Source organism: Pristiophorus japonicus, unplaced genomic scaffold (genome assembly GCF_044704955.1).
Source record: "Pristiophorus japonicus isolate sPriJap1 unplaced genomic scaffold, sPriJap1.hap1 HAP1_SCAFFOLD_1275, whole genome shotgun sequence".
NCBI classification, from domain to species: domain Eukaryota; kingdom Metazoa; phylum Chordata; class Chondrichthyes; family Pristiophoridae; genus Pristiophorus; species Pristiophorus japonicus.
The window spans coordinates 44,043-57,845 of record NW_027250941.1 but is presented as its reverse complement, the minus strand read 5'-3'; the positions used below and the strand labels follow the sequence as shown (position 1 = coordinate 57,845).

The window sequence follows — 13,803 nt, the reverse complement described above, 5'->3', positions numbered from 1 at the left end:
AGGAGTATTCGAAATAAGTGGATGAATTAACTGCGCAGATAGCAGTTAACGGATACGATGTGATTGGCATCACGGAGACATGGCTCCAGGGGGACCAAGGCTGGGAACTCAACAACCAAGAGTATTCAGCATTTAGGAAGGATAGACAGAGAGGAAAAGGAGGTGGGGTGGAGTTGGTGGTTAAAGATGAAATCAATGCAATTGTAAGGAAGGACATTAGCCTGGATGATGTGGAATCGGTATGGGTGGATCTGCGGAATACCAGATGGCTGAAAACACTAGTGGGTGTTGTGTATAGACCACCACATAGTAATAGTGAGGTTGGGGACAGCATCAAGCAAGAAATAAGGGATGTGTGCAATAAAGGTACAGCAGTAATCATGGACGACTTTAATATACACATTGATTGGGCTAACCTAACTGATAGCAATGCGGTGGAGGAGGATTTCCTGGAGTGTATTCGGGATGGTTTTCCAGGGAGCTGGCCATCCTAGACTGAGTATTGTGTAATGAGAAGGGACTAATTAGCAATCTTGTTGTGCGAGGCCCCTTGGGGAAAAGTGACCATAATGTGGTAGAATTCCTTATTAAGATGGAGAGTGACAAAGTTAATTCGGAAACTAGGGTCCTGAACTTAAGGAAAGATAACTTCGATGGGATGAGGTGTGAATTGGCTAGAATAGACTGGCAAACGATGCTCAAAGAGTTGATGGTGAATAAGCAATGGCAAACATTTAAAGATCACATGGATAAACTTCAGCAAATGTACATCCCTGTCTGGAGTAAAAATAAAACTGGGAAGGTGGCTCAACCATGTCTAACAAAGGAAATTAAGGATAGTGTTAAAGCCAAGGAAGAGGCATATACATTGGCTAGAAAAAGCAACACACCTGAGGACTGGGAGAAATTTAGAATTCAACAGAGGAGGACTAAGGGTTTAATTAAGAGGGGAAAATAGAGTACGAGCGGAAGCTTGCAGGGAATATAAAAACTGACTGCAAAAGCTTCTATAAATATGTGAAGAGAAAAAGATTAGTAAAGACAAACGTAGGTCCCTTGCAGTCGGATTCAGGTGAAATTATAATGGGGAACAAAGAAGGAAGATACAAATAACTGTCCGAAGGTACTAGGGGACAGTGGGTCTAGTGAGAAAGAGGAACTGAAGGATATCCATATTAGGCGGGAAATTGTGTTCGGGAAATTGATGGAATTGAAGGCCGATAAATCCCCGGAGCCTGATAGTCTGCATCCCAGAGTGCTCAAGAAAGTAGCCCTAGAAATAGTGGATACATTGATGATCATTTTCCAACAGTCTATCGACTTTGGATCAGTTTCCATGGACTGGAGGGTAGCTAATGTAACACCACTTTTTAAAAAAGGAGGGAGAGAGAAAATGGGTAATTATAGACCGGTTAGCCTGCCATCAGTACTGGGGAAAATGTTGGAATCGATCATGAAGGACGAAATAACAGCGCATTTGGAAAGCAGTGACAGGATCGGATCAAGTCAGCATGGATTTATGAAAGGGAAATCATGCTTGACGAATCTTCTGGAATTTTTTGAGGATGTAACTAGCAGAGTGGACAAGGGAGATCCAGTGGATGTGGTGTATTTGGACTTTCCGAAGGCTTTTGACAAGGTACCACACAAGAGATTGGTGTGCAAAATTAAAGCACATGGTATTGGGGGTAATGTATTGACGTGGAGAGAGAACTGGTTGGCAGACAGGAAGCAGAGAGTCGGGATAAACGGGTCCTTTTCAGAATGGTAGGCAGTGACTAGTGGAGTGCCGCAGGGCTCAGTGCTGGGACCCCAGCTCTTTACAATATACATTAACGATTTGGATGAAGGAATAGAGTGTAATATCTCCAAGTTTGCGGATGGCATTAAACTGGGTGGCGGTGTGAGCTGTGAGGAGGACGCTCAGAGGCTGCAGGGTGACTTGGACAGGTTAGGTGAGTGGGCAAATGCATGGCAGATGCAGTATAATGTGGATAAATGTGAGGTTATCCATTTTGGGGGCAAAAACACGAAGGCAGAATTTTATCTGAATGGTGGCAGACTAGGAAAAGGGGAGGTGCAACGAGGCCTGGGTGTCATGGTTCATCAGTCACTGAAAGTGGGCAGGCAGGTACAGCAGGCGGTGAAGAAGGCAAATGGTATGTTGACCTTCATAGCTAGGGGATTTGAATATAGAAGCAGGGAGGTCTTACTGCAGTTGTACAGGGCCTTAGTGAGGCCTCACCTGGAATATTGTGTTCAGTTTTGGTCTCCTAGTCTGAAGGAGGACGTTCTTGCTATTGAGGGAGTGCAGCGAAGGTTCACCAGACTGATTCCCAGGATGGCTGGGCTGTCATATGAGGAGAGACTGGATCAACTGGAGTTCAGAAGGATGAGAGAAGATCTCATATAAACATTCTGACAGGACTGGACAGGTTAGATGCGGGAAGAATGTTCCCGATGCTGGATAAGTCCAGAACCAGAGGACATAGTCTTAGGATAAGGGGTAGGCCATTTAGGACAGAGATGAAGAGAAACTTCTTTACTCAGAGAGTTGTTATCCTGTGGAATTCCCTGCCGCAGAGAGTTGTTGATGCCAGTTCACTGAATATATTCAAGAAGGAGTTAGATATGGCTCTTACAGTTAAGGGGATCAAGGGGTATGGAGAGAAAGCAGGAAAGAGTACTGAAGGAATGATCAGCCATGATCTTATTGAATGGCGGTGCAGGCTCGAAGGGCAGAATGGCCTACTCCTGCACCTATTTTTCTATGTTTCTATGTGAGCGTAATTATGTATAGATTGAAAGAGAAGCTTTGGCATTAATTTTTGGTGTCAAGAAGTTCCACAAATATTTGTATGGTTGTAAGTTTACCATCGTTACTGACCATAAGTCCCTGACAGCAATCCTCCATCCAAGTCCCCAGTTCAAACCTTGGCTACAGCCCGAATGCAGAGATGATTTTGTCAGTATATACATATGCCATTGATAACAGATGATCAGCTGATCACAGTAATGCTGATGCTATGTCTAGGTTGCCATCCTCATCACAAGTTACAACCAATCGGGAAGAAATGTTCTATTTTTCATACATTGATAAACAGCCAGTCACAGCTGAAGAGATTGGTAGAGCAACCAAGCGTAGCCCAGTTATGTCAAAGATGCATGACTACATAGCAAATGGCTGGCCAAACCAGATATCACAGAAAGAAATTCATCCATACTTCGTTCGTAGGAATGAATTTTCAGTGGATAAAGATTGTATCATGAGGGGTGCAAGAGTAGTTATTCCAAATAAGTTCGGGTCCACATTGTTCGGAGATCTTCATGACCAGCACCTGGGAATGTGCTTGACCAAGTGTTTTGCACGCAGCTACTTATGGTGGCCACTATCTTAAATAGTGAGGTTACAATTGCTACCTTTCAATCCATGTGAACCATTCTAGTCTTGGTGGGGGGGGGGGGGGGGAGGGGGTTAAAATTCCCTGCATAGAGCATAAAAACAAGGAATTTATACGAAACCTTTAGAAATCACTGGTTAGGCCTTAGTTAGAATATTGTGTTTAATTCTGGACACCACAGGCCTTGGAGAGGGATCAAAAGAGATTTACTAGAATGGTTCCTGGGATGAGGGACTTCAGTTATGTAGAGAGACTAGAGAAGCTGGGGTTGTACTCCTTAGAGAAGAGAAGGTTAAGAGAAGTTTTAATAGAGGTATTCAAAATCATGAAGGGTTTTGATCGAGTAAATAAAGAGAAACAATTCCAGGGGCAGAATGGTCGGTAGCCAGAGAACACATTTAAGGTAATTGACAAAAGAATCAGGGAGGTGATGAGGAGAATCTTTTTTAAGCATGATCTGGAATGCACTGCCTGAAAGGGTGATGGAAGCAGATTCAATAATGGGGCAGAATTTCTGACGTCCTGGGCCCGTACGACGTTTCTACGGACCCGGGAAGGCATCGGAAAAGCAGATCATCCGCAGGTCAGGAGCGAGGACATTTGTACGTGGAACTTTGGGTTATCTAGCCATATCTGGCACGGCAAATGTCCGCAGAACTCTTGCGTCTGAAAAGGCAGGCGCATAAGAGTTTAAAAACATAGAAAAAACATGATTAAAATTAAAATTTTAAAAATACATTTATGTTAAAACCCTGCCCACTCAGATAATGTTATTTTAAACCCAAACCCTAACTTTTTTTAAAAATCGGCAATTTTTTTTTCTTTTAAAAACGTGTAACATTTTTAATTTCTATTAGTTTATTGTGGGAGGTGGTTTTTTTTAAAGTTTTATGTATTTTTGGTTAGTTTTGGGGGTTTTCTCATTCATTGGATTACAAAACTCCTATTACAATTAATGAGTAAATACTTACCTGTGATTGGGTGTCCAAGCACACGTGACTCCTGCGGACGTCCTGACGTGCACGCGCTGCGCGTCGCAGGGAGAGGAGGCTTGTGGATCGGGAGTTCCAGCGGGTGAAGCAGCTTCAGGTAAGTGCGCATTTTATTTCTATTCTTTATTGATTTTCCCGTGGGAAGTCCTCTTCGGAATTTCTGCCCCAATAACTTTCCTGATCTATAGAGCTCAGCTATTCACTGGTATCATTAACACCTGGTCAGTTATTTCAAAATTTCTACTATTGACTAATGCTAAAGTGGCTATTTTTTAAAGGCTTAGCACATAAGAACACAGGAAAAAGGAACAGGAGTAGGCCAATGAGCACCTTGAGCCTGTTCTGCCATTTAACGAGATCATAGCTGATCTGAAACCGAACTCCATATTCGTCATTGCACCAACACTTTTCTCGATCTTCCTTGCTGCAATGCTCCATCTCACTCTCAACAAGCTCCCCGCTGAAGTGGAACTAAACTATAGAACCAATGGGAAACTGTTCAACCTTTGCTGCCTCCAAGCTAGAACTACAGTACCCGGACGTGCTTGGGTCTGCGCATACTCAGCAGCTGAATTACAAGCCATCGTCAACATCGCCACTGAGGTGTACGAAAGTATAGACCTTATGCCAAACATCTGTAAGACAAAGGTCCTCCACCAACCTGACCCTGCCACGCAGTGCTGCCCCCCGGTCATCAAAATCCATGGCGTGACCTTGGACAAAGTGGACCATTTTCCATACCTCAGGAGCCTACTATCAGCAAGGGCAGACATCGATGACGAGTTCCAACACCGCCTGCAGTGTGCCAATGCAGCCTTCCGTCGCATGAGGAAGAGAGTGTTTGAAGACCAGGTCCTCAAATCTGGCACCAAGCAGTACGGCAGTAGTGATACCCAACATCCTATATGGCTCAGAGACATGGACCATATGCAGCAGATTTCTCAAAGCGCTGGAGAAGTACCACGAACACTGCCTCCACAAGTTTCTGCAAATCCACTCGGAGGATAGACGCACTAACGTCAGTGTTTGGTGGTCATTTTCCAACATTCCATGGGCTCTGGATCAGTTCCTATGGATTGGAGGGTAGCTAATGTAACCCCACTTTTTAAAAAAGGAGGGAGAGAGAAAACAGGGATTTATAGACCGGTTAGCCTGACATCGGTGGTGGGGAAAATGCTGGAATCAATTATTAAAGATGCAATAGCAGCATATCTGGAAAGCAGTGACAGGATCGGTCCAAGTCAGCGTTGATTTATGAAAGGGAAATCATGCTTGACAAATCTTCTAGAGTTTTTTGAGGATGTAACTAGTAGAGTGGATAAGGGGGAACCAGTGGGGGATGTGGTGTATTTGGACTTTCAAAAGGCTTTTGACAAGGTCCCACACAAGAGATTAGTATGCAAAATTAAGGCACATGGTATTGGGGGTAATGTATTGACGTAGGTAGAGAACTGGTTGGCAGACAGGAAGCAAAGAATGGGAATAATGGGTCCTTTTCAGAATGGCAGACAGTGACTAGTCGGGTGCGCAGGGTTCAGTGCTGGGACCCCAGCTATTTACAATATACATTAATGATTCAGATGAAGGAATTGAATGTAATATCTCCAAGTTTGCAGATGATACTAAGCTGGGTGGTGGTGCAAGCTGCGAGGATGATGCTAAGAGGCTGCAGGGTGACTTGGACAGGTTAGTTGAATGGACAAATGCATGGCAGATGCAGTATAATGTGAATAAATGTGAGGTTATCCACTTTGGTGGCAAAAACAGGAAGGCAGATCATCATCTGAAAGGTGACAGATTAGTAAAAGGGAAGGTGCAAAGAGACCTGGGTGTCATGGTACATCAGTCATTGAAGGTAGGCATTCAGGTACAGCAGGCAGTAAAGAAAGCAAATGGCATGCTGGCCTTCATAGCGAGGGGATTTGAGTATAGGAACAGGGAGGTCTTACTGCAGTTGTACAGGGCCTTGGTGAGACCACACCTTGAGTATTGTGTGCAGTTTTGGTCTCCTAATCTGAGGAAGGACGTTCTTGCTATTGAGGGAGTGCAGCGAAGGTTCACCAAACTGATTCCCGGGATGGCAGGACTGATATATGAGGAAAGACTGGATCGGCTAGGCTTATACTCACTGGAATTTAGAAGAATTTATTCAGTGGAGTTTAGAAGGATGAGAGGAGATCTCATAGAAACATATAAAATTCTGACATGACTGGACAGGTTAGATGCAGGTAGAATGTTCCCGATATTGGGGAAGTCAATAATCAGGGGTCACAGACTAAAGATAAGGGGTAAGCCATATAGGACCGAGATGAGGAGAAACTTTTTCACCCAGAGAGTTGTGAGCCTGTGGAATTCTCTGCCACAGAAAGTTGGTGAGTCCAGTTCGTTGGACATATTCAAAAGGGAGTTAGATGTGGCCTTTATGGCTAAAGGGATCAGGGGGTATGGAGAGAAGGCAGGGGTGGGGTACTGAGGTTGCCATAATTATAATGAATGGCTGTGCAGGCTCGAAGGGGCCGAATGGCCTGCTCCTGCACCTATTTTCTATGTTTCTATGTTTTCTATGTTCTCGCTCAGGCCAACAACCCAGCATCAAAGCACTGACCACGCTCGACCAGCTACGTTGGGCGGGCCACATCATCCGCATGCCCGACACGAGACTCCCTAAGCAAGTGCTCTACTCGGAACTCCTACATGGCGAGCGAGCCCCAGGTGGGCAGAGGAAATGTTCCAAGGACACCCTCAAAGCCTCCTTGATAAAGTGCAACTTCCCCACCGGCACCTGAGAATCCCTGGCCCAAGACCACCCAAAATGGAGGAAGAGCATCCGGGAGGGGGCTGAGCACCTCGAGTTTCATCGCCGAGAGTATGCAGAAATCAAGCGCAGACAGCGGAAGGAGCGTGCGGCAAACCAGGCTCCCCACCCACCCTTTTCTTCAACCACCGTCTTCCCTACCTGTGACAGAGACTGTAATTCCCGCATTAGACTGTACAGCCACCTGAGAACTCACTTTTAGAGTGGAAGCAAGTCTTACATGGTTCCGAGGGACTGCCTATGTTGATGACAGGAATATAGGAACAGGAGTAGGCACTGAGCCCCTCGAGTCTGTTCTGCCATTTAATGAGATCATGGCTGATCGACAACCTAACACCCTATTGGCCCATATCCCTTAATACCTTTGGTTAACAAAAATCTATCAATCTCAGATTTAAAATTAACAATTGATCTACATCAATTGCCGTTTGCGGAAGAGAGTGCCAAACTTCTACCACCCTTTGTGTGTCGAAGTGTTTCCTAATTTCACCCCTGAAAGATTTGGCTCCATTTTTTAGACTTTGTCCCCTAGTCCTAGACTCCTCAACCAGCAGAAATAGTTTCTCTTTATCTATCCCTTAATATCTTGAAAACTTCAATCAGATCACCCCATAACTGTCTAAATTCTAGGGAACACAACCCTAATTTGTGTAATTTCTCCTCATAACTCAACCCTTGAAATTCGGGTATGATTCTGGTAAACCTACACTGCACTCCCTCCGATGCCAATATATCCTTCCTAAGATGTGGTGCCCAGAACTGCTCTCAGTACTCCAGGTGTGGTCTAACCAGGGTTTTGTTTAGCTGCAGCATAACTTCTACCCCCTTGTATTCTAGTTCTGGAGATATAAAGGCCAGCATTCCATTAGACTTGTTGATTATTTTTTATACCTGTTCATAACATTTAAATGATCTTTGTACCTGGACCCCCAAGTCTCTTTGGACCTCCGCTGTTTCTAGCTTTTCACCAGTTAGAACGTACCCTGTTCAGTCCTTTCTAGGTCCAAAGTGTATGATCTTACATTTGCCTACATTGAAATCTATTTGCCACAGTTTTGCCCGTTCACTTAATCTATCGATGTCCCTTTGTAATTTAATGTTTTTATCTACACTGCCTACAATGCCCACTATCTTTGTGTCATCGGCAAATTTGGATATGTGACTTTCTATGCCATCATCTAAATTGCTAATAAATACTGTGAATAGTTGCGGCCCCAACACAGATCCATGCGGGACACCACTAGTCACATTCTGCCAATTTGTGTAGCTAGGTATTATCCCTACTGCTTATCTCCTGCCGCTCAGCCTATTTCCGAACCAGGTAAATAATTTGCCCTCAATTCCATGGGCTTCTACCTTAGTTAACAGTCTTTTATGCCTTCTGGAAGTCCATATAAATAACATCCATCGACATTCCCTTGTACACAACTTTAGTCACCTCCTCAAAAAATTCAATCAGATCTGACAGCGAGCCACATGAGGTATAAGGACATGTGACCAAAAACTTGGTCGAAGACGTATGTTTTAAGGAACATCTTAAAGGAAGAGAGATAGGTAGATACGGAGAGGGTTAATTAACATAAGAACATAATAAATAAAAGCAGGAGTAGGCCATATGGCTCCTCGAGCCTGCTCCGCCATTCAATAATATCATGGCTGATCTGATCTTGGGCTCAGCTCCACTTCCCTGCCCGCTCCCCATAACCCTTTACTCCCTTATCGCTCAAACATCTGTCTCTCTCCGTCTTAAATATATTCAGTGAACCACCCTCCACAGCTCTCTGGGGCAGCGAATTCCACAGATTTACAACCCTCAGAGAAGAAATTCCTCCTCATCTCAGTTTTAAATGGGTGACCCCTTATTCTAAAGCTATGCCCCCAATTTTAGATTCCCCCATGAGTGGAAACATCCTCTCTGCATCAATCTTGTCGAGCCCCCTCATTATCTTATATGTCTCAATAAGATCACCTCTCATTCTTCTGAACTCCAATGAGTACAGGCCCAACCTGCTCAACCTTTCTTCAACCTTTTCATCTCAGGAATCAACTGAGTGAACCTTCTCTCAATTGCCTCTAATGAAAGTATATCCTTCCTTAAATAAGGAGAACAAAACTGTATGTAGTACTCTAGGTGTGGTCTCACCAATACCCTGTACAGTTGTAGCAGGACTTCTCTGCTTTTATACTCCATCACCCTTGCAATAAAGGCCAACATTTCATTTGTCTTCCTGATTACTTGCTGTACCTACATACTAACTTTTTGTGTTTCATGCACAAGGATCCCCATGTCCCTTTTTAGTGCAGCATTTTGTAATTTTTCTCCATTTAATTAATCATTTGCTTTATTATATTTTCTGCCAAAGTGGATAACCTCACACTTTCCCACACTATACTCCATCTGCCAAATTTTTGCCCACTCACTTAGCCTGTCTATAGCCCTTTGCAGATTTTTTGTGTCTTCCTCACAATTTGCTTTCCCACTCATCTCTGTATCATCAATCTTGGCCACGTTACACTCGGTCCCTTCATCCAAATAATTAATTTGGATTGCAAATAGTTGCGGCCCCAGCACCGATCCCTGTGGCACCTCACTAGTTACTATTTACCAACCGGAAAATGACCCATTTATCCCGACTTTCTGTTTTCTGTTAGTTAGCCAATCCTCTATCCATGCTTAATAGATTACGCTCCAGCCCCATGAACTTTCATCTTGTGCAGTAACCTTTTAAGTGGCACCTTATCGAATGCCTTCTGGAAATCCAAATACACCACATCCACTGGTTTCCACTTATCCACACTGCTCGTTACATCCTCAAAGAACTCTAGCAAATTTGTCAAACATGATTTTCCTTTCATAAAACCATGCTGACTCTGCTTGACTAAATTATGCTTTTCCAAATGTCCTGCTACTGTTTCCTTAATAATGGATTCCAGCATTTACCCAACCACAGATGTTAGGCTAACTGGTCTATAATTTCCTGCTTTCTGTCTGCCTCCTTTTTTAAATAGTGGCATTACATTTGCAGTTTTCCAATCCACTGGGACCTCCCCAGAATCACAACCAATGCAACCACTATCTCTGCAGCCACTTCTTTTAAGACCCTAAGATGCAAGCCATCAGGTCCAGTGGATTTATCTATCTTTAGTCCCATTATTTTACCGAATACTTCTTTAGTGACAGTGATTGTTTTTAGTTCCTCCCTCCCTATAGCCTCTTGATTATCCATTATTGGGATGCTTTTAGTGTTTTCTACCGTGAAGACCAATATAAAATATTTGTTCAAAGTCTCTGCCATTTCCCTGTTCTCCATTATTAATTCCCCAGTCTCATCCTCTAAAGGAACCAACATTTCTAGAGTTTAGAATGTAGACAATGCAGATGAAGGCCAATGGCGGAGCGATGAAAATCAGGGATGCGCAAAAAGCCAAAATTGGAGGAGCCCATAGTTCTCAGTGGATTATAGAGCTGGAGGAGGATACAAATATAGGGAGGGGCAAGACCATTGAGTAATTTGAACATAAGGATGAGAATTTTAAAATATAGATGTTGCCGGACCAGGAGCCTATGGCCTGAATTTTACAGTCAGTGGTGAAGGAACGACATTTGTCCTTGACCTCAAAAAGGTTTTAGCGGGTTCTAAAGCACAGACCCCCTCTATTCCGATGTCAGTTTGAATTTGCCGCCTTCTGCAGGGAATCTGTGGCATCTAACAACAGGGCAGGCAACAGGCAGGCTGCTGATCAACCAATCAGATTGAAGAATTCTCACAGACAGCAAAGCAGGAAGTAAAAATCAGAGAATATAAATCACATTTAAATCATTGCTCAGAAAGCAAATTAAAGATTGGGACTTTCAAATGGGGTTAAGGGAGAAACTTAAATAGCAAAACACAAACGTGAAAAACATTTTTTTTTAAAAACCTGCAACATTTAAATTTCCTTCTGAGGGATTGGGACTCCACACTTGTAAAATTATTTTTTCAGGGTCAGAGTGGTTGTTCAGCAGTAATTATGAGTTAGTTAAAAACTCTGATTGAACAAGGCTTAACTTTTTCATTAGTCTTTACAGTGAGATTAGTGGGTAAGTAGTTCATGCCAAATCAGTGATTCTGTGCTGATTCCATCAGCGAAGACTGCAACAGTGCAGCTTGTGGAGGAGCAGGATATCTCTGACAGCAATTTCCCGATTTCCGCGTTTAACTGTGCAAGTGCGGGCTTCAGAAGTTGCTGTCATTTTTACCCTGTAATAACGGCAAGCACTGACAGCCTTGCCATTATCACTACTGTAAATACCGGGCCAATGTATGTCAGCGAGCACAGGAGTGATAGGTGAACGGAGCGGTGCATGTTAGGATATTGGCTGCTGAGTTTTGGATGACCTCAAGTTTACAGAGAGTGGAGGATGTGAGACCGGCCAGAAGAGCATTGGAATAGTCATGTCTGGTGGTAACGACATGGATTATGGTTTCAACATCAGATGAGCTGAGGCAGGAGTGGAGTTGGGCGATGTTACGGAAGCTCAGCTCAAGATCAAATAGGCCACTGAGGCTATGAAAAATCCATTTCAGCTTCAGACAGTGGGCAGGGAGGGGGATGGAGATAGCTGGTAATCTCACTGAGCCATCGATGAGGTGTACATGATCTATTTTTAAATGCAGTGCAGGTAATTTCACTATTCCATTAGTATTACTGTGTTCTTCACAAACCAATTTAAATTCAGTGCCAAAAACTTACTGAAAACAATTAACCAAGACGTAAAATTATCAGCGAAGTTTAAACCTAATACGAAAATATCAATGAAATATCAGCAAAATATTAATACCTGAAACAATTTCTCTAATGCAGAGAGATCATCTTTCCTCTTTTCTGCTTCTTTGGCAGTAAAGTTTTCTTCATCAGCTATTTCTTGTTCATATGCCAAGGAAGCATCCTGTACAAAGAAAATTAAAGCATTCATTATTTTGAAACATCTTTTCTAATACTGTTCTGATTAAATGAATACGAGAACAAGTAATATATTTGAGTAGTTTAGAGGGGAACATGGTTTCAAAAACTCAATTTATCTTCATTTTCAGATTAGATATATGTGTGTGTAGCAGGATCATGAGATAGGTGGGGTGAAATTGGTCGACGTTTCGGGTTCATAGTGGATCAATGCCTGTTTACAATATGCCCGATTTTATTTTCTATACATAATAACTGGGAGGTTTCAACTCAGTAATAAGTACATACATTGAATGGGTTGAAGTAATTCACCAGGTAATTCCTGTTATAGTTTGTTAAAACAGCTGGTTGAATGTGGACAGAGTTTAAGGTTCTGGTGAATAAAACCAAAAATAATGCACAGGGTATACATGTGAGCATAAAATAAATCATTCACAATCTTCAGAGTATTGGAGACATGTGAGGGAAGTGATTTATTGCACATTGCATGAACCTACCCAAAGATAGCTTTGAAGGATACAAGGGATGGAGAGAGTTGGTGCTTGGGGTAGGGAGCCCCCCCATCGTGACACAGTTTGCACACTTGAAACGTTTAACTTGCTTGTTCAGATGCTGCCTGACCTGATGATTGTTTCCAACGGTTCAGATTTCCAGCATCTACAATTTTTGATTTTTGTTCAAGATACTTTTCTATTGAGAAGCAATTCAGGGAAATGGGCAAGAAGCTGAGAAATAGTCTTAGCTTCCATCTGTTATCCACTGTCAGAAACACTATTGAACTTAACCTTTCTCAGACATTAAGCTGTGTTTGTTGTCCAGCAGCTTATCATCATCAAATATAAATCAATGATTTCCGTATTGATACCAGACAGCGTGGGGGCGAATTTCCGCAGGGGTTCTCCCACTCATCCACCATAACTTTACTTATGCCGTTTTTTTTCCAGGGCTCTTCCACCAATGTTAAAGAAAGAAAAAAAGATTTTTATTTGTATAGCACCTTTCATGACTACTGGACATCTCAAAGTGCTTTAAAGCTAATGAAGTACCTTTCAGGTGTAGTCACTGTTGTAATAGAAACATAGAAAATAGTTGCGGGAGTAGGCCATTCGGCCCTTCAAGCCAGTACCAACATTCGAAATGATCATGACTGATCATGCATTTCAGTACCCTATTCCTACTTTCTCTCCATACCCCTTGATCCCTTTAGCCGTGAGGGCCACATCTAACTCCATTTTGAATATATCTAACGAACTGGCCCCAACAACTTTCTGTGGTAGAGAATTCCACATGCCCACAACTCTCCTCATCTCGGTCCTAAATGGCTTACCCCTTACCGTTAGACTGTGACCCCTGGGAACATTCTTCCTGCATCTAACCTGTCTAATGTGGTAAGGCGGCAGCCAATTTGCTCATAGCAAGCTCCCATAAACAGCAATGTGATAATGACCAGATAATCTGTTTTTATGTTGATTGAGGGATAAATATTGGCCAGGACACCGGGGATAACTCCCCTGCTCTTGTTGAAAATATTGCCATGGGATCTTTTACGTCCACCTGAGAGAGCAGGTTTAACGTCTCATCTGAAAGACGGCACCTCCAACAGTGCAGCATTCCCTCAGCTCTACACTGGAGGGTCAGCCTGGATTTATGT

The 13,803-nt window shown here is 43.0% G+C and overlaps 1 protein-coding gene across 1 annotated transcript in view; it reads right to left on the bottom strand.

Annotated features, from left to right (window-relative positions):
- The window catches only part of LOC139242257 (uncharacterized), a gene marked incomplete at its 3' end in the record, with an annotated part of 78,464 nt that overhangs the window by 23,842 nt on the left and 40,819 nt on the right, over positions 1–13,803 (bottom strand). The window contains exon 5 of the mRNA XM_070870293.1: positions 12,031–12,138. Within this exon, the coding sequence (XP_070726394.1) occupies positions 12,031–12,138 (108 nt within the window). The remainder of the gene's footprint in view (positions 1–12,030; positions 12,139–13,803) is intronic.